Below are 27014 nucleotides of genomic sequence, written 5' to 3'. Positions count from 1 at the left end.
CTTTGTATTCATTAACTTTATATACAACGCAAATTTGAAGTCTCCAGGTTTAAAAGTGTTCAAATTAGGCTGAAAAAACAATGTCGATTTTTCGATTATTCTCGATAAAAAAGTTATCGGACGAGGTATGGAAAAAATAAGATAAACTTGTACTGCCTATGGTATACACGAGTATGCATGCCAAATTTCAGCTCTCTAGCTCTTATATCTTCTGAAATCCTTTTGCTCATACGGACGGACGGACGGACAGACGGACAGGGCTATATCGACTCAGCTCGTCATCCTGATCAAGAATATATATACTTTATGGGGTCTGCGATGATTCCTTCTGCCCGTTACATACCTTTCACAAAACCATTATACCCTGTTTTCCCATTTTCAATGGGTTCAGGGTATAAAAATTATTTGATAAATATGAGGAGCCCTTGAGCCTAAAATATTTCATCAGTATACACATCTCTCTCGAGCAGTAAACAGTAAAAAAAACTTCTAAAATTCCTAAAAACAAATATATTTATATTTGTAAAAATATAGAAATATATTTCATATTGGTAGATTCAAAAACTAAACATGAAATTGCGTAGCGGTCGCGAAATTTTTCCCAAAGATGATTCAGCCGATGCTGCTAACGGTGAGTCGCGTAACGGTAATCGTTCGAGACGTCGCATTTCTCGCGCGGCCAGGGGAGCCGATGCCAATGGATCGACCAACTCCGATGCCCGTACTGAGCGCGCGCAATCTACTGCCGCCATTCGTTATCGTAATCGCAATCGAAATCGCAATACACCCATGGCCTCTGCACAGGTACAGTATAGGGGTATGAATTCCAAAAAGATATGTGAATCTTACTGTCATTGCAGCGATCTGTGCCCAACATCGGGACTGAGAATTCAACTAATGCGGCTCTCGCAGAGCTGAGCCAACTGACTGCTTCGATTCTTGGACACAGTCTTCAGATGCCACCTTTGCCGCCGATGCCGCGCGTGCCCCCACCACCTACCATTCAAGCCCCAGACGGAACGCTGTCGACCAAATTCTTCATACCCTTCGTACGTCAGTATTTGACTCAAAACGTAAATAATAACACTCACATTACCAGCAACATCCCCGAAATGCTTAATCTTTTCGTCGAAAATCCTGAATCTCAAGTCAAAACGGAAGATCTAGTCCATGATGAAGACGATATGATGGTCGATGAGGAGATTAAAGAGGACGAGGGAGGTGATGATGATGATGATGATGATGATGATGAGGATGATGACGACGATATGGATGATGAGGATGATGACGATATGGATGATGAGGATGATGACGACGATATGGATGATGATGACGATGAAGACGGAAAAGGCGATGGGGATGATGATGATGATGATGATGATGATGACGATGATGACGATGATGACGAGGAAGACGATGAAGACGAGGACGAAGATACCGATGATGATCTCGACATCGAGGACTACGTTATTAAGTTTCTATTTGGCTTGAATAAGTAATATAGTTCGATAGGCACATGTATATATATATACATATATACATATATGCAGGTTTTGGATCGCGGGTTAGGGTTAGTTTTTGAACTTATTGAGGTTTAGCTTATAAATTGATAATTTAAGTTGTTTCTATTTGCTATTCGTGGATCAACACATTTCGATTTTGGCATTATTTCGGTTCTAGTGTGGAGTTTTGTAGAGTGCTCGAATATGTTATATTTATGAAATCTTAATCGTGATATATTGTGATGTACAATCGAATCGAAAATATATATATTCGTAGTGAGGCAACATACAAATGTGTTCGTTCATTACTCTATGATCGGAATGTTGGGTTGTAGTGGGAATAGTTAGATGAAACTCGAATAAAACTGAGATACATCTCAACTATGAAAAACTAAACGATATTGCCTGAGCAAAGTTTTTTGTGAAACTTATCAAGATTAGATGAAATTATTGCATGAAACTGTGTGATAGAGCGTTAAATAAAACAACTTCATATTTGCGAATTCAAGAGCGAAACTGAATTGAACTGTTTATTGCTTAAGATGCTAGCTCTTTATACCTAACAGACTCTTAAAAAAGGGTTCATTTTCCCATACAAACAAGTGCACAGATGTTTAGTCATGTGTCCTTTTTTTATATGGTTTGGCTCAGGCTCACGTTACATTTATATTAGCCCCTGCATTGGTCGCTGAAGCTAATGGATGACATATTTATTACTTAGTGTCGGATAACGCGCTGGCTATAGACTATTGTCTATATTTTGATGTATGTGACATGATCGTGCTTGAGCACTGGGTGATAAAACTCTTTGATAACTCGATAGCTCGAACTGATGAAATTGCTTGGTGCATCGGATTGATGAAACTCTCTGATGGAGTTGGATTACTATAGAAAAATGATCAGGCTGATGAGAATATCTGATGTCTTGAAAAGCCGGCCGATGAAACTGTCTCATAGTACTAATGAAGCTTGCTTCATGAAACTGGTTGATGAAGCTGTCTCATACAATTGATGAGACTGATGAAAAAAAAAATTATTTGATGAATATGAGGAGCCCTTGAGCCTAAATTATTTCATCAGTATACACATCTCTCTCGAGCAGTAAACAGTAAAAAAAACTTCTAAAATTCCTAAAAACAAATATATTTATATTTGTAAAAATATAGAAATATATTTCATATTGGTAGATTCAAAAACTAAACATGAAATTGCGTAGCGGTCGCGAAATTTTTTCCAAAGATGATTCAGCCGATGCTGCTAACGGTGAGTCGCGTAACGGTAATCGTTCGACGCGTCGCATTTCTCGCGCGGACAGGGGAGCCGATGCCAATGGATCGACCAACTCCGATGCCCGTACTGAGCGCGCGCAATCGACTGCCGCCATTCGTTATCGTAATCGCAATCGAAATCGCAATACACCCATGGCCTCTGAACAGGTACAATATAGGGGTATGAATTCCAAAAAGATATGTGAATCTTACTGTCATTGCAGCGATCTGTGCCCAACATCGGGACTGAGAATTCAACCAATGCGGCTCTCGCAGAGCTGAGCCAACTGACTGCTTCGATTCTTAGACACAGTCTTCAGATGCCACCTTTGCCGCCGACGCCGCGCGTGCCCCCACCACCTACCATTCTAGCCCCAGACGGAACGCTGTCGACCAAATTCTTCATGCCCTTCATACGTCAGTATTTGACTCAAAACGTAAATAATAACACTCACATTACCAGCAACATCCTCGAAATGCTTAAACTTTTCGTCGAGAATCCTGAATCTCAAGTCAAAACGGAAGATCTAGTCCATGATGAAGACGATATGATGGTCGATGAGGAGATTAAAGAGGACGAGGGAGGTGATGATGATGATGATGATGAGGATGATGAGGATGATGACGACGATATGGATGACGAGGATGATGACGACGATATGGATGATGAGGATGATGACGACGTTATGGATGATGAGGATGATGACGTCGATATGGATGATGAAGATGATGACGACGATATGGATGATGATGACGATGAAGACGGAAAAGGTGATGGGGATGATGATGATGATGATGATGATGACGATGATGACGAGGAAGACGAGGAAGACGATGAAGACGATGACGAAGATACCGATGATGATCTCGACATCTGACTACGTTATTAAGTTTCTATTTGGCTTGAATAAGTAATATAGTTCGATAGGCACATGTATATATATATATATATATATATACATATATGCAGGTTTTGGATCGCGGGTTAGGGTTAGTTTTTGAACTTATTGAGGTTTAGCTTATAAATTGATAATTTAAGTTGTTTCTATTTGCTATTCGTGGATCAACACATTTCGATTTTGGCATTATTTCGGTTCTAGTGTGGAGTTTTGTAGAGTGCTCGAATATGTTATATTTATGAAATCTTAATCGTGATATATTGTGATGTACAATCGAATCGAAAATATATATATTCGTAGTGAGGCAACATACAAATGTGTTCGTTCATTACTCTATGATCGGAATGTTGGGTTGTAGTGGGAATAGTTAGATGAAACTCGAATAAAACTGAGATACATCTCAACTATGAAAGACTAAACGATATTGCCTGAGCAAACTTTTTTGTGAAACTTATCAAGATTAGATGAAATTATTGCATGCAACTGTGTGATGAAACTCTATGATGTCATTGTTTGATGAAGCTGATGAAACTATTTGATAACTCGAACTGATGAAACTGCTTAATGCATCGGATTGATGAAACTCTCTGATGAAGTTGGCTTACTATAGAAAACAGATCAGGCTGCTGAGAATATCTGATGTCTGAAAAAACCGGCTGATGAAACTGTCTAATAAAACTAATGAAGCTTGTTTGATGAAACTGGCTTATTGAGCTGTCTTATTCAATTGATGAGACTGATGAAACTATTTGATGAATCTGGATAATGAAACTGTAGCATGAACCTATGTAATAGAACTTTCCGATAAAACTGATGAAAGTAATATGTATTTCCTTGATAAATCGGACTGATGGATCTGTCAGTTGCTGTCCAATGAAATTCTCTAATGAATTGACTAATGAATCGAGCTGATGAAGCATACGAAACTTTCTGAAACTGTTCGAAATTTTTTGAAGAAACGGCTTCTGGCAATAAGTGTGTTTATACTATATGTATACATATATATCCTCTATATATACTTTAATGCTTGCTTAAATCTAAATTACTTTTAAATCAACAAAATTTGCTTACTTGCCACACACAGCCGCACGCATCACGCATGTGGCAACAGCTCAAAGAAATGCAAAATGTTGCTGTTATTGTGTTGATGCTGTTGTTATTATTATTGTTGTTGTTGCTGTTGCAGGCAGTCTGTCGAGCCAGCTGGAATTTGAAGTGTTTAGCATGGTAAATGTTGCGTTTATAAATTTAAAAACCTATAATAAAGTCATTTGCTCAAACCATGTGCTGCTGCTGCTGTTAGTGCTGTTGGTGGTGGTGGTGGTTGCTGCTGGCTGTTGTTGTGGATTTTGTTGCTGCTGCAGGCGAATTTGGTATCCGCCAGCCGCAGCAGACGAGCCTGACGACAGACAACAGGCTGAGAGCCGAAGAAGCGGCAAGTGCAACAGCAGCAGCAACAACAACAACTGGCAACAACAACAACTTGTTGCGCTGATTATTGTGTTCAATTTTAATTTGTGCAACATTTTGTGGCCAAAATTGTTTTTGTTTTGCTGCACTCGCGCGAGCTCTGTTGACAATTGATCTGATTGTTGGTGCTGCAGCAACAACTGTTGCTCGTTTTCTATATCTGTCGGCTATCTACAGGCGCAATTTCCAAACACTGATTGCTGGCGACTTTCTTTTAACCGTTTGAACCGTGTCAAGAACTAAATCTCTAGTGCATTCAAATGGCGTTTCAAATCAATTCACAGACAACGCGAGTGAAAAGTTGCAAATTTGCTTAATCGCTTATTTGAGCAGCATTTAAGAAGCGTGTATGCCCACACACATGCCCACTCGAAGGGGGCAAGCACTCATACCAAATACAATTTAATGAAATGTTTTTAATGCAAAACACACACATTAAACACATCAACAACAATGAACAGAACTTAATAATAATCATAATAATAATAACAACAAGCGGCGACCATACAACACATGCATCAAATACACCGCATCAAACCATATAATGAGAATGCGAGTACGTATAACAAAGCCAGCTGCGCCTGCGCACATTTTTTCTTGTTATATACCCTACAGTTGGGGTGTTTGAGTTGACTGAAGTGATAAGTGAAAGGGCCGTTAGAAAAAGTTTTCGCTTTGACTTTTATTTATCTAGAATTTGCATTTTCCATCATATTTTATATGGAATTATTATAAATTAATTATATATTATAAATTAATTATTACTATAAATTAATTATTATTTTTATTATACTAATTAATTGATCGTCTTGGACTTCAAATTAACTGTAAATAATTGCAACGCCTTTTCTGTATCATAAAATATAATAATAATAAAAATGAAATGCTTAGCCTTAACTTCCATCTCTAAAAAAATCAACGATTGCTTAGAATCACATGCCAAATAAAAAAAAAAAAAAGCCTAGACAACTTTCAACTTCAACTTCAATTTCAACTTCAACTTTTCCAACTTCTGTCTGTGCGAATATTTTGTTTCAAGATCAGTTAAGCGTATCCCATTGCGTGGACTCGTGTGTGGACTCTTCGACAAGCTACGGATTTACGTATTCTTCTTTCAATTCAATTTTTTACTTGCGCGTGAGTACGCATTCAGTTACAGATACGCTTAGAAGATATACTCGTATATATCAGATACAATTGAGACGGGGCGATTGGGATTCAATTTCGGATACAATTTCAGTTGACCATTGTTGTTGCTGTCGTTGGGTTTCTCACAATTAAGCAGACAATTTGTTGCCGCCATTAGGCGAGCGCAGGCGAACAAGTAATCAAGGCGCTGACAAAGCCAAAGCCTACAACAACAACAACAACAGCAGCAGCAGCAACGGCAACGGCAACAAAAGCGCCGAGGCAACCCAAACATACCGAACAACCCGAACAACCTGACATCGCAAATGCCTGACACATACATTCGCATACGCACACATATACACACATCATAAGCACACACTCGCACGTTTTGTGGCGCCTTAAACTTATTGATACCCTGTATTTGAGCCTATGTAGAGGGCATATATGTATATATATATACATATACATAAGCATATCAATTTGCATTAATCGACAATCGATAAAAATTTACGATCGTCTTTCTATTGTTAAACCGATATCATGACTTTCAGTTTAAGCTACAACCAGATTATTGATTGATATCGATGAATTTGCTGTTGGATTGCAATATAGATATATGATATAGTTTACTAAAGCTTGCTAAAAATGCTAAACAAATGATGCATATCGATTTTCGATTATATCGATTCATTTCATACTGATTTTTACTATATATTCATACATATATCTAACTTAAGTTTTAATAGTCGTATGACTTAGCAAAAATGACCAACTAATATGCATTGTTTACTGACATCAATCATTCCTCATATAGAACCCTAAAAAAGTTATCGATAATATTTATCGATATGGTCATTTTTGTTTCTAGTTATATCGATATGTAAATTATTATGTATTATATATTATTTCTATAATAAGACTTTAAAGCTAATCTAGCTTTTTTTGTTTCGATAATCGAACATTTTATCGATAACATTTTATGTTGGAATTTATAAGAAATGATTTAAGTTTTTTGTCGAGTATTTTTTATATTGTCTTAATTCTCAACTTGATCTCTAATTTTAGTTCTGTTCCGCCTGTCTGACTCTTTTCCTTTTCTTTTATTCTAGCATACATCATACACTCGCCTATTGGAACTCAGCTACTAGGATAACTCAAGCCGTGAATTTTGGTATGTAATTCTCTAACTATTAATTGTATAGTCTGCATTAACTTAAGATAGTTAAGTCTTCGATTATTAGCTAAGGCATTAAATGAAATCATTTGATATATATTATAGAAACTTTTTGTTTGCATATGTTTAAGACAACGCTTGACAGAGTATTTGTAACTCGATTACACTCGAGTTGTTTGCAGCCAACGCAAAATGACAAATCTGTTGCCCCTCGTTGCCCCCGCAGCTTTTGCCCGGGCAGTTACCGTCATCGTCTAAATTTGATGCCGAGTGCTTTTTAATTGTCAGCCTCAAGTGCTTTTCGAATGTGCGAACTTAATAAATCTTTTTCAATATTGTATTTGTACCGTTTTTTTGCCGTTTTATATATACATATATGTATGTATATGTGTATATATTTATGTATGTATATCTTGTTGGGCAGCGCATTTTGGCTCGCTCAATTGAACTGCGTCAAGTGACAAGACAAGACAACTTGAGCGGCTTTAGATATGCATATCAGTTGCCTGAAACAATCAATTTGTTGTATTTATTTTGTTTAACAACGCCCTTGGCAATCAATTTGCCACAGTCGTACAGGTGGGCAGCTGGGCAGCTGGTCAGCTAGTCACCTGTGTGTTTCTCCGTGCTCGGCAGTAGCTGGTCCGGTGGTCAGACTTAGGAGGGAGCAGCAGGTGCCTCGCGCTAGACTTGACTCTATTTAAATTCCTTCAAATTTTGAGACTGAACTCAAGACTTGTTTAGCTTGTGAATTATTGGATGCTGTGATTAATTTGGCATGATATAGAGAGAAAGTACTTATATAGAGCTCTTCCGGCATTTTCATATATTTGGTATATGCTTACCTACCAAATAGATCTATCTATAAAATAAATCGTTAATCGATTATGGATTTTTATAATAGTTCATTGTTTGTAGTTCATCGTATTTTTACTAAATCAAATTATTTTTATCGATATGTTATGTATCGATTTTGCATTGTTGTCGCTTCATTTATTGAAATTCTTTGAAATACATAATGAATTAATTATTAAGCAAATCAACTTAAATATTCCTAGCTTCAAATGATTGATATATTATCAAAACATTGGAAATTCTGTTGAGCATCGATCGAAACTAAAATCGATTATTATCGTATGGAAACTTTAGCTTCCTTATGGTTTTTCCTATTCCAAATTATGGAATACGTCTAAAGATTTTGTTGACAGGACTTATCAATTATATTTATTTTTGATACGAAATGCTAACTCAACTATGGCCGTTATTCAGAACCTCTCGGAGTTAGAGCTTATTATTTATTCTTTTTTTGTATTTCTCTTCCCCACTGACTACTTCCACTACTCCACTAATGATATATGCCTAAATGCCATTCTGTGAGTAGGCTTTGATTTGCTAGAATTAGCTTATGTCAATCAAGCTACCAGAGAGTCATGGCAATACGAGCTGATTTACTTATTGGCTGAGATAATTTTGGTGTATAAATTAAACAGTTTTATTGAGTGTGCATTTTGGCTAGTTATAAATTGTGAGTTGTATATTCGAATGGGAATGTGAATGCGAATGGGAATGCGAATGCGATTGCTGTGGATGCTAAATCAGAACTTGTCCGGACTGGCGCGACAGCGAGAGGCTGCAGCAGCGGCAAGGCTGGGCTGTTGCCAGATGCCAGTTGCAGTTGCAGATGCAGATGTAGCAAGCAAAACAGCTGCCAGTTAAGCATTTGGCCAATATGGTATGCCTGTAATACCAGTTGCGCTGCGCTAACCAAATACCCTTTCCAATGACAAAGCCCCAACCCGGTTATGCGCGTATGTATTTATAGATAGATCTTTTCTGCATCTTTTTTGTGCGTTTGTCATTGGCGATTATGATTGTCGTCGCCCTGGCCAGGAAATGCGAGCCAATGGCCAATGCCTTGGAACTCGTTCCGGCTACAGACTTGGCAAACAGCAACAACAACGACAACAACAACAACACACAACACACACAACAGCATCAACTTTGGTCTAACGCATTAAACATTGCAGTTAATTAGTCAAAATGTTGCCGAACCGGCGCAACAGGCGCAACAACGAAATGTTTCTATTAACCTCCTCTGCGGCTCATCGTCTCACCCTCTGTGCCGCGATGGCGGAAGAGAATCCCAGAATCCATTTGCACGCACTCAAATTGTTAAGCCTATTTAGCTGGAAAGTCTATTGATAAGTCGGAATGCATAAAAAGTCTACATTAAATTAAGCAATTTATGAGTATCAAAGGCGGCGACCGACCGACCCCATATGCCAGCAATCGTTCAATTTGTCTTACGATACCCTGTAAACTATGCACTCGGGCAGTAGGTAATGAACACTGCAGGAGTAGAAGCTATAGATAATATAGCTGCTATATGAGAATGACTGAGATCAATTGAAGATCGTTTCATTTGTCTTGCTATACCCTGTAAAATACGCAGTACGACTGTAGGCAATGAACAATAGAGTTCGAACGACTAAACATGTTACACGCTTGACTAAGAAAAGTAGTTAGCTTAATTATGCAATGCAACATATGATACCCTGTTAAAAATACATTAGTATATCTATATATACCCTGTTAAAAATGAATTCGAACTGTTGTAAGGTTTTCAGAGTGAGCTCAGTATATGTCTTGTGAAATTCCATAAGACATTACAAATAATCAACCAGTTGATTCGATGTCCATCACTTATAAAGGGTAACTAGTGGCCAATCATCTTCCCTTTCAACACATTTATGCTCCAGTTTGTAGCAAGTGCTGCTCTCTAACGGCAATCGTTAAATGCAAATTTCCATCAGCAGGAGCCACTGTCCTAAAGTTCGCTTTGGCTATAAAACCACTGAAGTCAGACTCAGACTTTGAACAGTAAAAGTTTTATGCTATCAATCGATATATTATCCGTATACGAATACATGTATGCATAAATGTGTGCAATGTCTATATATGTACAAACATGCTCACATACATTAGGTTTGTTTGTTGTGCGAATCACGTATTTCATCGCAGAATCGCTTTTGGCATTTGTATTGTTTGTGGGGAGCACATTATGAATGGAGCATACCAAGCAGCTATTGGGGATTTGTATAGTTGGCATCGCACTAGCCTATCAGCAAAGATCGCTCAGATAGGTGCGATATTTTGCACCTAGTTCAAGCAATAGATCACTTGAGTTTCGTATAACTGGTAGAAACTTTTTGCTGGACTGAGTGAATTATTGAAAAATTGAGTAAAGTAGTTGAATGATTTATTGATTGACTAATGATTAAATGATGATGATTGAATAATTGATTAACATTGAATGACTGAATGAATGACTGATAGATTGATAAAATACTGACGACTGTGTGTCTTAACAAATGAATGACTAATACACTGGCAATGATTTACTGATTGATGCGTTTACTAAGAAACAGAGTAAACTAATTAAAAGATTGATGAATGATTGAGTAATTGACTAGCTGACTGCCTTAGGCATTGAATGAATGAATTAATCATTGACAGTTAAATTTATGGGCGAATTAAGCGCTTGATTGATTGACTGATTAATGCTTGATTGACAGAGTTGGGGCTCAGTAGTTCAAGATTCATCCCTGAGAAATTGAAGTGATGAACCGATGAATTAGACGACGATTGATTGACTGACTGATTGGCCCACTTACTGAATAAATGTTTGAGTGACTTGCTGATTGATCAACCAGTTAAATAATGATTGATTATATGACTGATTGATGGGCCTATTGATTGATTGATCGACAGATTGATGAAATGATAGCTGCCTGCATCTGATTGAATGATTAGCTCACTAGCTGATACATAGACTGTATGACTAGTGACATGATTGATTGATTGATTGATTGACTCAATAATTAACTGACTGATAGACTAACTAACAATCTATGTGGTTGACTGATTGATTGATTCAGATTGAAAAACTGAATGATTGATTGACTAACCACTTTGCCAATTCGTATTTATTTCTATAATTTATCAGCATTGATTGATTCAGATTGAAAAACTGAATGATTGATTGACTAACCACTTTGCCAATTCGTATTTATTTCTATAATTTATCAGCATCAACTCTGAGTGCAACTCGCAATGGAATACAGTTACCATATATTGAAATTACACCAAAACTAAACAAAAAGCGTTCGTTCCCTCTCATAGCTCGGCACTTGGCACTTGGCATGCGATAATGGCAGCTCGTATACGAATTTATCTGGTGTCTGGCCAGCTTGTTGTGCAAATTTAAACATCAAATTGATTTGAGCATGAACGAAATCTATAACAGCGACAACAACAGCTATAACAACAGCAACAACTTCAATTGTCTGCAGCACGTTATCAGTATTGCAGCAGCAACAACAACAACAAGCAAGAGCTGGCTGAGAAAAGATAAAGCTAAAGTGTTTACGATCTGTTTAATGTTGTGCCACGAAACGCAAGGCACAACAATCGCCGCCACATGATGCGAGTTGTTGTTGCTGCAGTTGTTGTTGTTGTTGTTGTTGCATGTTGCCAAAGTCTGGCATTGTGTCCATGTTGCAACAAGTCAGTGGGGCAGTCTATGCCGATCTGGAAAAACTTGTAACCTTGCAGCCTTGTCATCATCATCATCATCATTGAGCAGCATCATCATGATGATGATGATGTTGTTGTTGTTGTTGTTGAAGAGGTTGGCATGCACCAGCAGCAAGCTCGATCGATTGAACGACCCACCGAACGAACGCGCAAATCTTGTTAGCATTTTTCAGCCATTTCCTTTTTGTGGCAAACAACTCTATGAGGAGGCAGCTGCACATGTGCCTGTGTGTGTGTCTTTGTGTGTGTGTGTATGTGTGTGTGTGGCTTGCTTCTAAAATTATGTTCGATATCAATTTCGCGTGGACACATGCCAACAGACACGCAACGCCACCAAACACGCGCACCACATTGCTCACCCGTTCCCCTACTCTCCTCCCTCGCTCTCTCTCTATCTCTCTCTCTCTCTATGTCTCTCTCCCTCTCGCCTGTCATGCATTTTGGCATGACTTTGGCATGGGGTTTGGCATGTGTTTTGCTTCATTTTTTTGGTGTTTTGTTTTTCTTTTTAGCAGAATTTGCTCAAATAGAAATAGTCAACGCTATGTAATTGAAAAAACGCTAAAGAGACGCGCCTCAAGAAATTGTTGCTCGAGTTGCTTTCGCCTCTATTGCCCTCCATGTACACACAGTGATATATCTATCTGTTGTCCCCGTTCAGTAGGAAGTAATTACGTTTGCCGCAATGTTCGCAAATCTCAACTCTAAAATTAGCGTATGCGTTGGTTAAATACTCACTTTGGCTTACATTGGCTGCGTGCTTTCTGGTATTTAGCTGGAGTAGCAGCCGAAGCAGCAGCAGCAGCAGCAGTTGCAGCAGCAGCAACCGAAGCAGCATTCAGTGGGCTGTGGACTTTGTTTGCTCAAATATCGAGTGCAGTAGCCTAACAAATGAGTTAGTTGACCAAAATGCTGATACTATTCATATCTCAACAGCTCTAGGCGACAGTTGTAATGAGAGAAGAAAGAGAAAGAGAGAGAGGGATACAGAGAGAGAGAGAGACTGGTTGATCTGTGGGCTGCTCTGCGCCCAAAGAGATTCGCAGTTGTTGCTAGAATTATCGTTTGAATTATTTATTTTAAAATAATTGCATCTGGAAATCAGACTGCTTACAGCTAGTAATTGTTGTTGTTAATTAATAAAGTGATTCTGTAATGGCTAGACAATTTTTGATACCAATAAAAAAGGAGTGAGTTATGCAAATATGTAAAAAACTTAACATATTTATGTATGGGGTCCATGTATGCATCCAAGTCTGTCTGCTGCCTATGCTAACTAGTCTCTGAGTTTTCAGCTTTATTGCTTTTTAGATTTATTGCTTTTTTGTTGTTTGTTTAAAAAAAAAAAGAATGCATTAAATTATAATATTATAAAACTCCCTAAATAAACATTGTGCAGTCATAAAATTACATTTATGTTCAAATTTATTGAAATCGGACTTTGAAGAGCAAAAGCATGATACAGCAATATATTCGTATATTATATAAATCATATATCAACCATAATATTGCACTGCAGTGTTAACAAGCTAATTACGCTGTTAAAGCGCTGTAAAAGTCACTGGCACGCTGTTAGCCAACATAAAAGCCAAAGAGCTGCTGAAGCTCTGAATTAAACAAGATTTAATTCCAATTTCCATTGTTATACATATACATATGTATATGTATATATAGCATGGCTCTGCTCGCACATTAACATACTTAGCTTAACACCCGAGCTAATAACATAAATATGTTAAGGAGAGCATTTGGCGAGTCATAGTTTATAGGCGCAGCATGTGCACATGTTTATGGCAAGTGCGGAGCATGGCGAAAGATATTCGTATATGGGTCAAGTCGTGGCACACGCCCCACACACGCACACACAAACACACAGACACATACACACATGCAGAGCCTCCCCTTGGGCCAGCGGTGTTGCACGCTTTGAACGTTTCATGGCCATTCATTTTGGCCATTTTGGTTAGCCATATATTTAGACGGCTCGATGCGCTAATAAAGTGCTCAAAACTGCAACATAGCAGGTGTGTGTGTGTGTGTATATGTGCGTGCTGCACATGCATAAACATGCATTCATAACTCTTCAATGATGAGTGCGGCTCTAGCCTTCAGTCGTGTCGGCAGTTTGATCATTTCTGCTTTTATCTCTCGCGAGAGCGTACAACATTTTAGATATCTGTGGCAAATGCATAAAATCTTATAATTTGCGCACGTGTTAATCAGACGGTGCGCTTCCCAGTTGCCAGCTGAAGCTGAGGCTGGAGCTGGAGCTGGCGGCATTCTAGCCTCAGCTGGCTGCACTGAGAGACGAGCATTGCATGGCTAAGTAACAATTTTAGGCTAATGATGTGCTCATATTTAAGTTAGCTGAAACGCTTTTAGTGCAAGGCATAATTCAGTCTTGCCTCAACATGCAGCTGAGAGCTCCAGTGCCAATATGACTAACTTTTTGAATACCCTCTGAATTGTAGAGTGAACGCAAATGTTGCAATGACAAAGAAATCTGCTCTGAATCTTAAACTGATTTTTATAGTCGTTAATTATTATTATAATTTATTTTTGTTTATTATTATAAATTATTATTAATAATTTACTTGATTTTTGTTTGTAATGCAAGTTTTTTTTATATAACAACAATATTTATTTAATATTTTTTTTTTTTATATTTAAATTTTCAATTTGTATTTCTTTTTTTAATTTATTTATATTACAAACAATTTTAAAATTTTATTTTCATTTCATTATTTTAGTACATTTAATTTTTCAATTTGTATATTTTATATTAATTTATTATTATTGATATTATATTATATTTTAATTAATTTATTATTATTATTATTTATAACATAAATTATTTTTATTGCTTTTTGTCAATTTTTATTTTTTGATATTGGTTGTATTTTTAAATCTAATATGCTATTTGGTATTTACATTGAGTTAGATAATTTTTATTTTGTACAATAAATTAATATGAAATATGCTGGAGTGGAAAAAATAAGTAGACAAGCTTCCTTAAAAAGATTTCTAACAAAAAAAAATATATTCCAATTTTTCTATTCAATATTATTTTTAGACTTTTGACAATTAGATTTTAAAAAGAAAATTTGATAAACAAAAACTATTTCCTTCAGATGAGTTTCAGTGTCTGCACAAAAGCCTTTAGTCTAAGGCATGTCTCACGAGACTTTGTTGTTACATTACAGGGTATATACAGCCGTGTTGCTGCTGCTGCTGCTGTGTGTTGCTGTTGTTGTTCAGGTGCTCGGATGCTCAGGTGCTGGGGCTTGGCGACTGGACCGCATGCTGTTGCATTTAATGATTGCACGCCTTGACTTTGGCAATAAAACAAATTTGTGCCCATAATTTTCGAAATTCAAATAACAAATGCAACAGCAGCAGCAGCAGCAGCAACAGCCGTAGCAGCAGCAGTCGCCGCAGTCGCAGTCGCAGCACCGGCGACAACGTTTGGGGATGCTAAATGCGAGCTGGAGTTTCGCAGATGAAAATGGAGTTTGGCCAAATGGCCATGGCCATGGCCACTGGCAATGGCCAACTCTCCGATTTCTGCAAGTCTTGGCAACTTGTTTGCATTGAAAATTTATTGTTACGCAGTTTTGGCCACTGGAATGGCCAGCTCTTGTGCCGCGGCCCGGGAGCAGGTGGAGCGGGCCGGAGCGGTAGGCATGGCTTCTTGGCCAACGATTTATGGCATTGCTGCAATTGTTGCCAACTGTAAATGCTGCGGCAAACAAGTCAATTGAATTTATTTCGTTTATAAATTGCCTCGTCGCAACAGCAACAGCAACAGCAGCAACAGTCGCAGCCGCAGCTGCCTTCGACTGTTAGCCAACGCCTCAAGTGTCAATTGCTTGGCATAGTTGCTGCCGCTGCTGCTGCTGCGGCTGCAACAGTTGCTGATTGAATGCAGTCGCGTTGCCAAGACAAATCGCTGAACGATTTGACAGGACACAACTAGCTAGCGCCCCAAACACAACAATTGCAACAAAAACAGCAACAAAAATCGAATAAAAAAACTCTCGCAAATCTTGCACAAATCTAGGCAGTAAATGCTGCTAGCTTCCTCTGCTCCTGCTGTGGATGCTGCTGCTGCTGCTGCTTTGTTTATGCCCTGCAATGTGTAGATATAGATATACTGGGTATATAGCTGAATGCTGAAAAATGCAATAATATAAATATAATGCTGAGATACCCTTTGTTCAGCTCCCCACCTCTCTCTCTCTCTCTCTCTCTGTCGCTCCCTATATCTTTGGTAAGAGCAAATGCCTTTCAAAGACAAAATTGGACATCAACAGCTGTTATGTCTCCCTTCAGCTAGGTATTTGTGCAAAATTCTTGTTAGTAAATTAATCGATATTTATCAATTATATTTCATTGCAAGTTTGTATAGTCCTACATGCATATATAAGCTATAAGCCGCATGGGCACTTCTTATGTAGTGACAGAGATTTTGAGATACATTTTTGTAGTAACCAATGACAAAATTGCTTACTTTATGAATCGATAAATATCGAACTCATATCATATCATATTCGAACCACAAAAGAACATAGCTTTATGTAACTCGAGCATATATGACATCGCAAGGTGATACCATACGTTTATATCATCGTACAGCTTTAATCGATATATATCGATTTAATTTTACATCATATTTGAGCAAGAAAAGAGGTTAATGGCTGCATAGCCTTAGTCTTATGTTATTGGGTTTAGCTTCAATAGATAAGAATCGATTTATCGATCGCATATAGTTGCCATAAGCTCATGTTATTGAAGAATCGAAAAGGGAATTGTAGTTCAAACTGGAAAATCTCAATGTATTTGAAGGTAATTCATTGCACGGCTACTGGATAACTGGAGGTCGAGCAGTGCCTGCAGTAGGTTGTGCGCGTGCGCACTCTCTTCTCTCGCTGATTCTTCTTTTGGGGCTGGGGAAGCACAAGTTTTGCAGCTGTGCCACACGGCGAGCGTGATTTACGCTTTTTCCGCTTGCTGTTTGTTGGTTTGTTTGTTTGTCGTTTTCTTGTCGTTGGGTTGTCGCGCTGTTTGGCCGCTGTCTCTGTTTGTATTTTGTGGCTATCCGAAAAGTCAACATAATGCAATTTGCATATGACTCCAATAAAATAATGCTTCCTTTCACAAAAACCAAAAAACAGAAAAAAAACCCTGGAACTTTCAAATTGCGAGCACAACGCATCAAACAGACGCACTACAAACACACACATATACAAACACACTTTCATGCACACTTGCTTTAAAATTAGCGCAAAAAATATATGGGCTTTGAATTTCCTTGCGCTCACACAAAAGACTTAGGCAACGAACTTGCTTTCATAATCACACACACACACATGGACACAGCCACCGACTGGAGTCAAGCGCCTCTTAACAAATTATTGATTTATCGCCAGCCAAATAATAATAAAACACACACAAAGACCAACACACAGCTTGTTGTTGTTGTTGTTGTTGTTAGAGTTTATGGATTTTTACTGGAGAGTTGACAACCAAATTTTAAAGAACTTGCTTCATAAACTCTGTGTGGCTTGGCAGATGCTCATCTGCTTGATGGCTTTTTATGTCTGCAACATAAAATGATCTGTTTTAAAAATACCCTGCAGTTGAATACAGAAGCGGGGCATATCAGTTGTACGATAAAGTTTTCGAAGCCTGAACTGTCATAGTCTAATAGTTTTTATAGCTTCAGAGATCCTGTTAGTCAAATGCTGAAGGATCAATTCAATAGTTAGACCTTTTCTTACAATTTGGGAGTCTGAATACAAGAGCTTTACTTTATTAGCATCATTGAGATATTCATGGAATATTTTTCTTGCTATATAGTAAAAGAAGCCAGTACTCATTCTCCGTTTAAAAGTCCGAGTCCTTCAGGTCTTATCTGTTATTTTCATTATATGTACATATATGGCCTGCATGATGGCATATATATTTAAAAATTAATTTGGGGCTCCTTACAATTACCATAGGGTATCAAAGAGTCATCATAATTTCACTTCCATATGCATCTCTCATATTTGCTCTTGCCCCTGGCGAGCCAATTTGGCTTGGGACGATCATAAAATATTTAAGTGCCAGACAATTAGTCATGACATTTGTCATAAAAAAAGCATTCGAACAAAAAGGCAACGGCTCAGCATAAAAGCTGAACATATAGCTATAGGTATACATATACATATATACCTGTGATTATGTGTGAGTGGATCCTAGCTGCTATCTGGCTATAAGCAGGACAACGAAGCAAAGTGATTGGCAAGGTATATTATGAACAGAGCTCTGAGAGTGTGAGAAACATAGTAAAAACTGGTTTTATTATGGTCTATATATAAATATAATTCTGATCAGCAATAAGAAATGAGCTGATCTCAAGATGTCAAACGAAATTTCGTCGGCTAAATTCAGTTGAAAATGTTGCTTAAATATCTACAACAAATTTTAGGTTAGTTTGATATTGAAAAGTTTGACTATATATAAAGTTATGTACTGCAACATAAACCAGATATCGAATAAGATATTCAATATAGAATAAATATCACTCTGAAACATACTTTGCTCGTTAGCAAAAATGCAATCTATTGCGAGCTCAACTATGGCGAAAAGCTATATGAGAAAATATTTATAATTTAATTAGCTGAATTGAAAGGACAAATGTGGAGTTGCTTTGCCAAAGTGATTTCTAGATATGGTTTAATTAAAACTTCATGAACTCTTCATTAGCTAACTTTATATATATATATTATTAATTAATATTAAGCAGCAATTGTTGCTGTCGCTGCTGTTGTTGCCGTTCCTCACAATGGCAACTGTTGCTCTGAGGCATATCAGAAATGCCAGCGAGTGACTTATTGACGCAGCATGATACACGATATTGCGGCAACAATTACACACGACTTTAAACTGGGCGATAGATGTATGGATGGATGTGTGGATGGATGGATGGATGGATGGCAATATATATATTGTATGTGTGGAGTTGAACAATGACAATGACAGTGACAACTTGGTGCGTCAGCTCACGTACGCAATTGCGTCGATGATTGGAAAACGAAAGAAAATACCAGCCGACGATATTCTCAAAGACAACGCCCGTTCAGAGAGACAGCAAGACAGAGAGATCGAGAATGGGACAGACAGGGAGAGATAGAGCAAGAGAGGCAGGGTGCTGAGAGACGAGATTCGTTGGTCTAGAGTCCATGTCCCAGTCGCACACATTGCTCCGCATAGTTCATTCAGGCAGCAACTGTGTGGACCAATTCCACGAAAGTGATTGATTACAATCGAAATGCGGCACAGAGCAAAATGCAGAGCAAGGCGGCCAAAGCGATCAATTAAAACGACTGATGATGATCAATTATCGGGCAAAACTAAGAGGCTCTAAAATTAAATAAATGTTGGCATTAAATGACGCCTAAATACTCTAGCTGGCAGAAGAAAAGCTATATAAATTGATCTACTATATATAACAAATATCGAGGTAGGATGAATGGATAGATTTTATAATATTTTCTAATATCAGAAAAAATTCTGTATATGTATATGAATTGAGCTATATGGAAAATTGTATTTTATATTTTATATTTTATATTTTATAATTTATATTTTATATTTTATATTTTATATTTTATATTTTATATTTTATATTTTATATTTTATATTTTATATTTTATATTTTATATTTTATATTTTATATTTTATATTTTATATTTTATATTTTATATTTTATATTTTATATTTTATATTTTATATTTTATATTTTATATTTTATATTTTATATTTTATATTGAATATTCTATAATTTAATATGTATCGATGACAAACTGTAGGTACAGAACTACAGACATGCATATATCTATATCCGTCCTATATTTGTCTCCTTTGATGACAAAGCTAAGTTACCCTGTAGCTTTCAGCTAGCAGAGTGCAAATGCCGCAAATGCCCAGTCTCGATACCAATGCCAATCCCAACTGGCCAAGTCATGATGCGCTTTCAGCAGCCGCAGCAGCAGCTGCCGGCGCACTTGATGCAAGTCAAAGCAAATGTCTATGAGGACGATGACGATGACGTTTGCTGTTCACATTCAATATTCAGCTTAAGCTACGGCCGCAGCCACAGCCACAGCATCAGCATCATCTTTATCATCTAATTCTCATTCTCCGCCACGCTGCTTGTCATTGCCTCAACGTTCATGTTGTTGTTGTTGCTGTTGTTGCAACGATTTTAACACATCACGTGGCGGCTTAAAGTGTTCACCTTGATCTTGCGCTATCCCCCCAACCCCAAAACACCTTTTGGCTCTCTTATGTAAGCCCAACCTTCAAATGAAAATTGAATATATGCTTCAAATTGACAACCTTTGCCTGATTGACAGAATCGCTCAAAAGAAATTGACCACGATTTGTATATAAAGTTTTAGATACTTATAAGAAGGGACTCTCCTATCCAATAAATAAGTGGAAATATAGTAAAGAAAATCTTCAGGAATTGAGACTAGAGACTTTACATTTGTAATGAATATATATTAAAAGATATAATACTCTAGCTTTTGAGGTTTGGAACCAATCACTAAATGCTCGACAGTAGTTAAAAAAATTTTCAAAATTTCCATCTCTTATATAGTTTTCACTCAACAATTTAGACAAGTGCTATAGCCTCTCTAAGCATAATTTTGATTTATTTTGATTGTTTTATAATTTGTATTTAGCTTTTGTTCATGTCTTTTGATAATTTTGTTTTCCGCAAATATTTTCAATTGAAAATTATGTTTTTGAGTATTTAAACGTGTGAGCCCACGTTGCTTTTTCGGCTGTGCCACCCACAGCTTGGCAAATTCTCAGCATATTATCCACTTGAGAAATTGTGAATGAAAGTAAAACAATTGAATGTGAATTAAATTATATTGTACAGTAATTGAGCCATGGCTCGAATGCAGACTTCAAAGTTGCGCATCGATTGAGGTGAATTTATTTGCAATTGGTTTGTTGTTGCTTTTATTGTTGTTGGTGTTGTTGTTGTTGTTGTTGGCTGGCGGCAATCAAAGAGCGCCATCTGGCGTACGGAATAGAGAGAACGGCTGTGTGGTTTCGAAATATTGGCTTTAATTAGATTTGCCTGTTAGCCATCAGCTTTTGCCATTGGCATGTGGTTCATTTATTTTAGCTATTGACCGACCAGCCGATCAGCCATCCGATACTCCAAGTCCAAGTCCACGACCAAGTCCACGGCCAAGTCCAAGTCCAAGTCCAAGTCCAAGTCAAGTTCTACGCTGAGGCTTCACAGCTTCCATTAGAGCTGCCCAAGCAGAGCTGTCAATTAAGGCGGTACGACTTGACTCTTCTGGCTCAACAAATACTTGGCCTGATGGCTAATTAGCATAGCCAGCCGATGGCTTTGCCAGCCAGCCAGCCCCTCCACTTCCTCTTCTCTGTCCAGTGCGCATCTACCATCCCGTCTTCCGTTCTGGCTTGATCACAGCCTTGGCTACAGTCGCCCGAAACGATTCGATTGGCAGCCGAAAAAAAAAAAAACGAAAAACAAAAAATAAGGAAAATAAAAACCAAACCGGAGCAATAAACAAAGACATCACGGGCCCGCAGGCGGTTGTCGGCCTTTTTGCAGATTGCGACCAGATGCGGGGCCTAATAAATAATAATTCGATCGCAATGGCAAAACTGGTGTAGAGCAAATAATGTAAATGTCGAGTGATCCTCGGCTAACGGGCACGAGCCATTCTCAACGCCCAGCTCATGAGTGGGCTTCACATGAATGTGTTTACTCAACACTCACACTAAGAAGACATTCAATTTCTACAGTGTGAAGAATCTTGAAGTTCTGTACATACTCTCAAATTTCTCTATTGACTTTAGTTAGTCCATTGACAATTTGGGAATACGCCATCTAGAATCCTAGCTCATATAGAGAGCAGGTTCATCTACAGTTGTATAGTTCAACACCTAGAATCCATCAGAATATTGGGAGTCTCGCAGCGCTCTAAATTTTTCCTACTAGAGAGTAAGAGTAGCTCCTTGCTATCTGCTCTTCTCAACTCTAAGCCTTATCTTTCCTAGCCTCCAAGTTCTTTCTGTGCTAAATAACATATCCACATGTCCCTGCTGAGTGCTCTCGTTTCTATCTTAGAATTCAACTTTGAATATAAGTACTCCCACCTTAAAATTGTAGTAGTGATCATTTTTCAACTTCTATAAAATCCTTTAACTCTTGGTTTTTTTTCTGCCTCCCAATCAGGCTCTCTAAGCAGCTGCTCTGTTGATTTTTAAGGCTCTTTCAGTTTCGATACTTTAAACATGCGACTCGCAAGTCTTAGAATTTTAACTTTGAATATAATCCCACCTCGAAATTCCACTACTCTCTCCTAATGATACTTTTTCCCACTTCTCTGGAATCCTTTGACTCCTGGCTCTACTCCTTGTCTCCCAATTTGGCAGTCTAAGCTGCTGATTTTCCAACTGCTTCTTTCCATTTCGATTCTGTAATCATCCGACTCGCATTTGCGAACTGTCTATTCCCAGAATAGCAACTGCCGAGTCGCGGCCCTCTTAGCTTTCAACTACCGATGCTCAATTGCCAGCTCTCAACTCCCTCGACTCCTACTGAGGCTTGCCGACGTTCACTTCTTTGGCTAGGCGACAAATGCAAATGCCTTGGCAATGCCGCTGCAGCGGGTCTGGTTGGGTATGGCGCTGGCATATGTGAACAGAGGGAAACCGCACAAGTTCGCCCAGAGACCCAGAGCAATCAATAATCCAGAAGTTTAGCAGCAGCAAAAGCAGCAGCAGCAGCAGCGGCAGCGGCAGCATCGGCAGCGACTCGCATCGCAGTCAGAGTCACAGCATCCGCCTGTTAGAAGCGGCCAATGCCAATGACCAAAAACCTGTTCGCAATGTTCCACCCAACGAGCCGCACATTAGGCGGCCAACCACTTGGCAAGCGGTGTATCCTTTGCCAAAGGAATACCAGGAGGGTATCGACTAGAGGAGGCGTTGCGGGCGGACGGTTGAAGCAGCTAAAGCTGCGGATTTAAAAATAGCCACAGATCCAGCAAACAAACGAGTCACGGACAGCGACATGGACCTAGCCAAGCACAAGGCTAACAGAGCACACTGAGAAAGCCCGAGAGAGTCAGAGAGAGAGAGAGAGAGAGTGAGAGAGAGAGAGAAAGAGAGAGAGAGAGAGAGTGAGAGAGAGAGAGAGCGGAGGAGAGGCATCGAGTGTGACAGAGTGAGAGAAAGAGAGAGCTAGCAAGCGAGAGAGGCGCAAGAATGTTGCAATCGTCTTGCAATGCCTCGTGAGCTTCGCGCTGCTTCACACACACATACACACACACACACACACTCACAAATTCCTGTTTCTCTGGGCCAGTTGGTGCAGGCATTAGATGCATCGCCTGACGTTGATTGAAAAACGCAAAAATAATAATAAAGAGAAGCAAGTAACAGTGCTTGAACAGGGAATGACTGACTGCTAGATACGCGGCAGTTGGTTGAAAACTCAAAATGAGTTTAGGCTAAGAATAAAAATGGTATAGTTGGTATAATCTACCCATCGTTGCATAAGAAGCAAGATGTGATAAAATAGTTATCGATATTTATCGATTTAGAAAAACAATTTATATCTTATTCGTATCTAAAGTCGATTCCCTTTGTCCTATACATAGTATACCAATAGCATGGTTAGCAAACTCTCCATCCCTCCTTTTATAAGGTTCAACTTGTATATCGATATTTATCGATTAATGACTTTTAATCGACTCGATGTGACTTCTTGTGTTTAGTTATACCCTTCCCTTACTTGCCTTTTATAGGGTATACCAAATTGTAATCAAGCCAAAAAAAAAAGTGGGCAGGCAAAAACAAGTGCAACACTTGACTAATAGATGCTCTCTATGCAACACTTAATAATAGGCAGGATATGTTAAGGAAAATTAAAATGTTAAAATCAGATCAGACTGTGCAATACTCTGTAATTAGAGCTGAAGAAAGTTAAGACGATAAGTTCATTAAGTTGATATGTTAAAGGAAATCGTTAATCGATCCATTAAGAATTCAGTTACCTCAACCGAAACGCAACTAATATGCTCCTCTTGCCACTGTGTGAGTAGAGTATTAAGTTTTAAGTTGGCTTCGACTTTGCCTTGTTTAGTTTGGCCCTTATCAAAGTGCAACATGCAATATACCCTTTAAATTAAGCAGGGGCAACGGGTAATACAAATAGAAGGCATAAAAAAGGAAAACAAAGAAAAAGAAATTGAAAAATCAAATGTAAAAGAAGTCAGGAGAACGAAGAACAGAAATTATAATAATAATAAAAAAAGAAGTGCAAACCGGAATTTCCTGATCCTGTTGTCTGTGGCCCAACTGTGATTCCTTATTTATTTATGTTTTATTTTTTGTTTTTTCTTAACTTTTTCTGCATGTTCTTCTTCTTCTGCGTCTTTCATTTGTGAAGTTCGTTTGGCGCAGATGTTCATCGGCTTTTGGGCTGCTGCTATCTGCGGCCTTCCACGATTCTTCCTTGGACTCTTCAGCGTATAACAGAACTGTTAGCTGGACCTGGACTCTATGTAAGGCATTGGGTTTGCCTCTTTGCCGAGATTGCTTTTGATTTGTTTTTATGCCTTCTGCTCGTTCTTTTAATTTGCCTTGGCTGGAGCTGGGGCTGGGGCATTGGCTGCTGCCCCTTTTCGCTTTCTGCTTGGGTTCAGCTGATGCAGATGCAGATCTGTTTGCAAACTCATACCCTGCAATCAATGAGCATAACGTTGATTTGTGCATGCGTGTGTAAAAGAAGATGAGTGTTTTAGTTGAAAGAAGATATCTATGCTATAGGCCATTTACCTACGTGAATTAGAAGAGTTCTATAAATAAACGTGGGGGGAGTGCGAGAGAGATGGGGAGAACTTTCACAGCTAAGCTGGAATTAAGGATCAAGGGTCGAATAGCTAGCTCAGGCGGGTTCTAGTATATAGAGTTCAAGCTCTAGTATATAGAGTCCGAGTTCTAGTTTTGTAATCTTTGGCTTAGACTCTAGGATCTAGAGCTTACGGCGTAAGGATCGAAATTCTAAGACTAAAGACTTTGGCTTATTAGCCGTAGATTATATTCTGCAGTCTAGAGTCTAGAATCAAGATAATTGGCTCTAAGACCAAGAGTCTGGGATCTACAATCTAAAATCTATTATGTGCCGTCTATGGTCCAAAGTCTTTAATATATAAGACAGATCTAGGTCCAAGGACCTAGGAAATCTAGCTAGAAATTAGAGCCACGAATCTAGCATCTAGGATTTATCATCGGCAATCTACCATCTGGCTCTAGCGTCAATGATATGAGTCTCAGGATCAAAAGTCTTGTATATCAGCGTCTGCTTCTAGTCTCGAATGTTGAGAATCTGTAGTATACCTTCTGGGGTAGCCTCAAGATCTATAGGCTTAAGACCAGTCTAAGAACTAGAGTCTAGCACCTATTATCTAAGCACTCTCTAGCACCAAGACTTTCTGCTGTTGGACTTAGGTCTTACGACTGTGTCTTTGGATCGCTCTTCATCAAAAGCATATTTCTTACAATATCTAACTGAACAAGTTTTCGTTCATATCCTGATTTGGTTATTACAGGATATCTAAAAGATAAGCCAATTCGATTATGTAGTCACCATCTGCACGTTGCAATTAGATCTGCTCAATTCGTTGATTTGATGCCTCTGGATGGCAAATGGAGATAAAATTTATGAGCAACCGACTCGATGACGACGTCGACGTCGACGCGGGCAGCGGGCAGCGAGCAGCAAGCAGCATCAATTAATACGATTATCATGCAGATTAATTGGCCAGGCAAATGCGAATGCAATTAATGCCGAGCGACGGTGGCTGCGAGTGCATGCTACCGGGTTGCCATCATTTCTCAGCTCGCATAATTGCCTTAGCTGCCCAGCCGCCTGTTGCCTGCTGCCTGCTGCCTGCTGCCACCCGTCTCCTGCCGGCTACCTCCGGCCTCCTCCTGCCACGTGCTGCCTCCTGGCTGCAGCGGTGTGAACAGCCCGATTCTGAATGACAACTTAGCTTGCATTGCGCTCATCATTCAACTCGGTTGGTGGCTCTTGAGGAATTCTAGCGCATCAGCTGCTTAAGTGCCGGCTCTTAATAATCTCTGCATATCACAATTACGCTCGCATTTCACTCATTTCAACGCTTGCTCAATCAATCAGAACAGTTTGCCATATGACGCCCATAATAAATCTCTGCTTGAGTTGGTATTAGATTTTGCGCTTAGCATTTGTAATGCAGCTCAGCTGGAACACGCTTAATGAACATGTTTTGTTTATTAGCCTAAGATTAAAAGTTGGTTGGGAAAAAGCAAGGCTTATCTGTGATAACTCTATAGAACTAATAATTATATCTATCTATATCTATATCTATATCTATATCTATATCTATATCTATATCTATATCTATATCTATATCTATATCTATATCTATATCTATATCTATATCTATATCTATATCTATATCTATATCTATATCTATATCTATACCTATATCTATATCTATATCTATATCTATATCTATATCTATATCTATATCTATATCTATATCTATATCTATATCTATATCTATATATATATTAAGTATATAGCATTATTTCTGTATCTTTATATTTATCTATATCATTCACGTTATCTATAGAGCTCATGTATATATATTTAGCTGAGCATATTTTGCTTTAAGTCTTGCTTTGCTTTGCCGTCAATATTTACATAAATTTACGTACAAACAAAAATATTGAATATATTTAAGAAGCAAGAAGAAGACTCAAAAGAGACCGCAAATGAAAGAATCTACAAGTGCGTCAGACTGCTAACAAATTGAGATATGGAATAAATTATCATATGTACATATAAACATACATACATATGTACGTCTAGCTAACTGTA

General features: G+C 38.3%; 2 protein-coding genes across 2 annotated transcripts; both read left to right on the top strand.

Moving 5' to 3' along the window:
* The first annotated feature begins 438 nt into the window (after nucleotides 1-438).
* LOC149267860 (uncharacterized) lies at nucleotides 439-1795 on the top strand. The gene is made up of 2 exons (XM_089474618.1): nucleotides 439-804; nucleotides 861-1795. Exons 1-2 carry the CDS (start codon nucleotides 571-573, stop codon nucleotides 1497-1499), a joined length of 873 nt encoding a protein of 290 aa, XP_089330744.1. The 5' UTR covers nucleotides 439-570; the 3' UTR covers nucleotides 1500-1795.
* Nucleotides 1796-2569: 774 nt separating this feature from the next.
* On the top strand, nucleotides 2570-3985 carry LOC149267859 (uncharacterized). Its single transcript, XM_089474616.1, has 2 exons — nucleotides 2570-2938; nucleotides 2995-3985. Exons 1-2 carry the CDS (start codon nucleotides 2705-2707, stop codon nucleotides 3646-3648), a joined length of 888 nt encoding a protein of 295 aa, XP_089330742.1. The 5' UTR covers nucleotides 2570-2704; the 3' UTR covers nucleotides 3649-3985.
* The last annotated feature ends 23029 nt before the right edge of the window (nucleotides 3986-27014 follow it).

This window comes from Drosophila arizonae, chromosome X (assembly GCF_054131065.1).
Source record: "Drosophila arizonae isolate 15081-1271.41 chromosome X, UAZ_ARI_1.0, whole genome shotgun sequence".
Taxonomy (NCBI): domain Eukaryota; kingdom Metazoa; phylum Arthropoda; class Insecta; order Diptera; family Drosophilidae; genus Drosophila; species Drosophila arizonae.
Note: the sequence above shows the minus strand (reverse complement) of the source record. Positions and strands in the feature narration are given on the sequence as shown.

What these genes read in the sequence shown, in the direction of transcription:
- LOC149267860 (XM_089474618.1), top strand. Translation starts at nt 571, where the DNA reads ATGAAATTGCGTAGCGGTCGCGAAATTTTTCCCAAAGATGATTCAGCC. An exon ending in CACCCATGGCCTCTGCACAG is followed by an intron (nt 805 to 860) that starts GTACAGTATAGG and finishes CTGTCATTGCAG; the next exon opens with CGATCTGTGCCCAACATCGG.
- LOC149267859 (XM_089474616.1), top strand. Translation starts at nt 2,705, where the DNA reads ATGAAATTGCGTAGCGGTCGCGAAATTTTTTCCAAAGATGATTCAGCC. An exon ending in CACCCATGGCCTCTGAACAG is followed by an intron (nt 2,939 to 2,994) that starts GTACAATATAGG and finishes CTGTCATTGCAG; the next exon opens with CGATCTGTGCCCAACATCGG.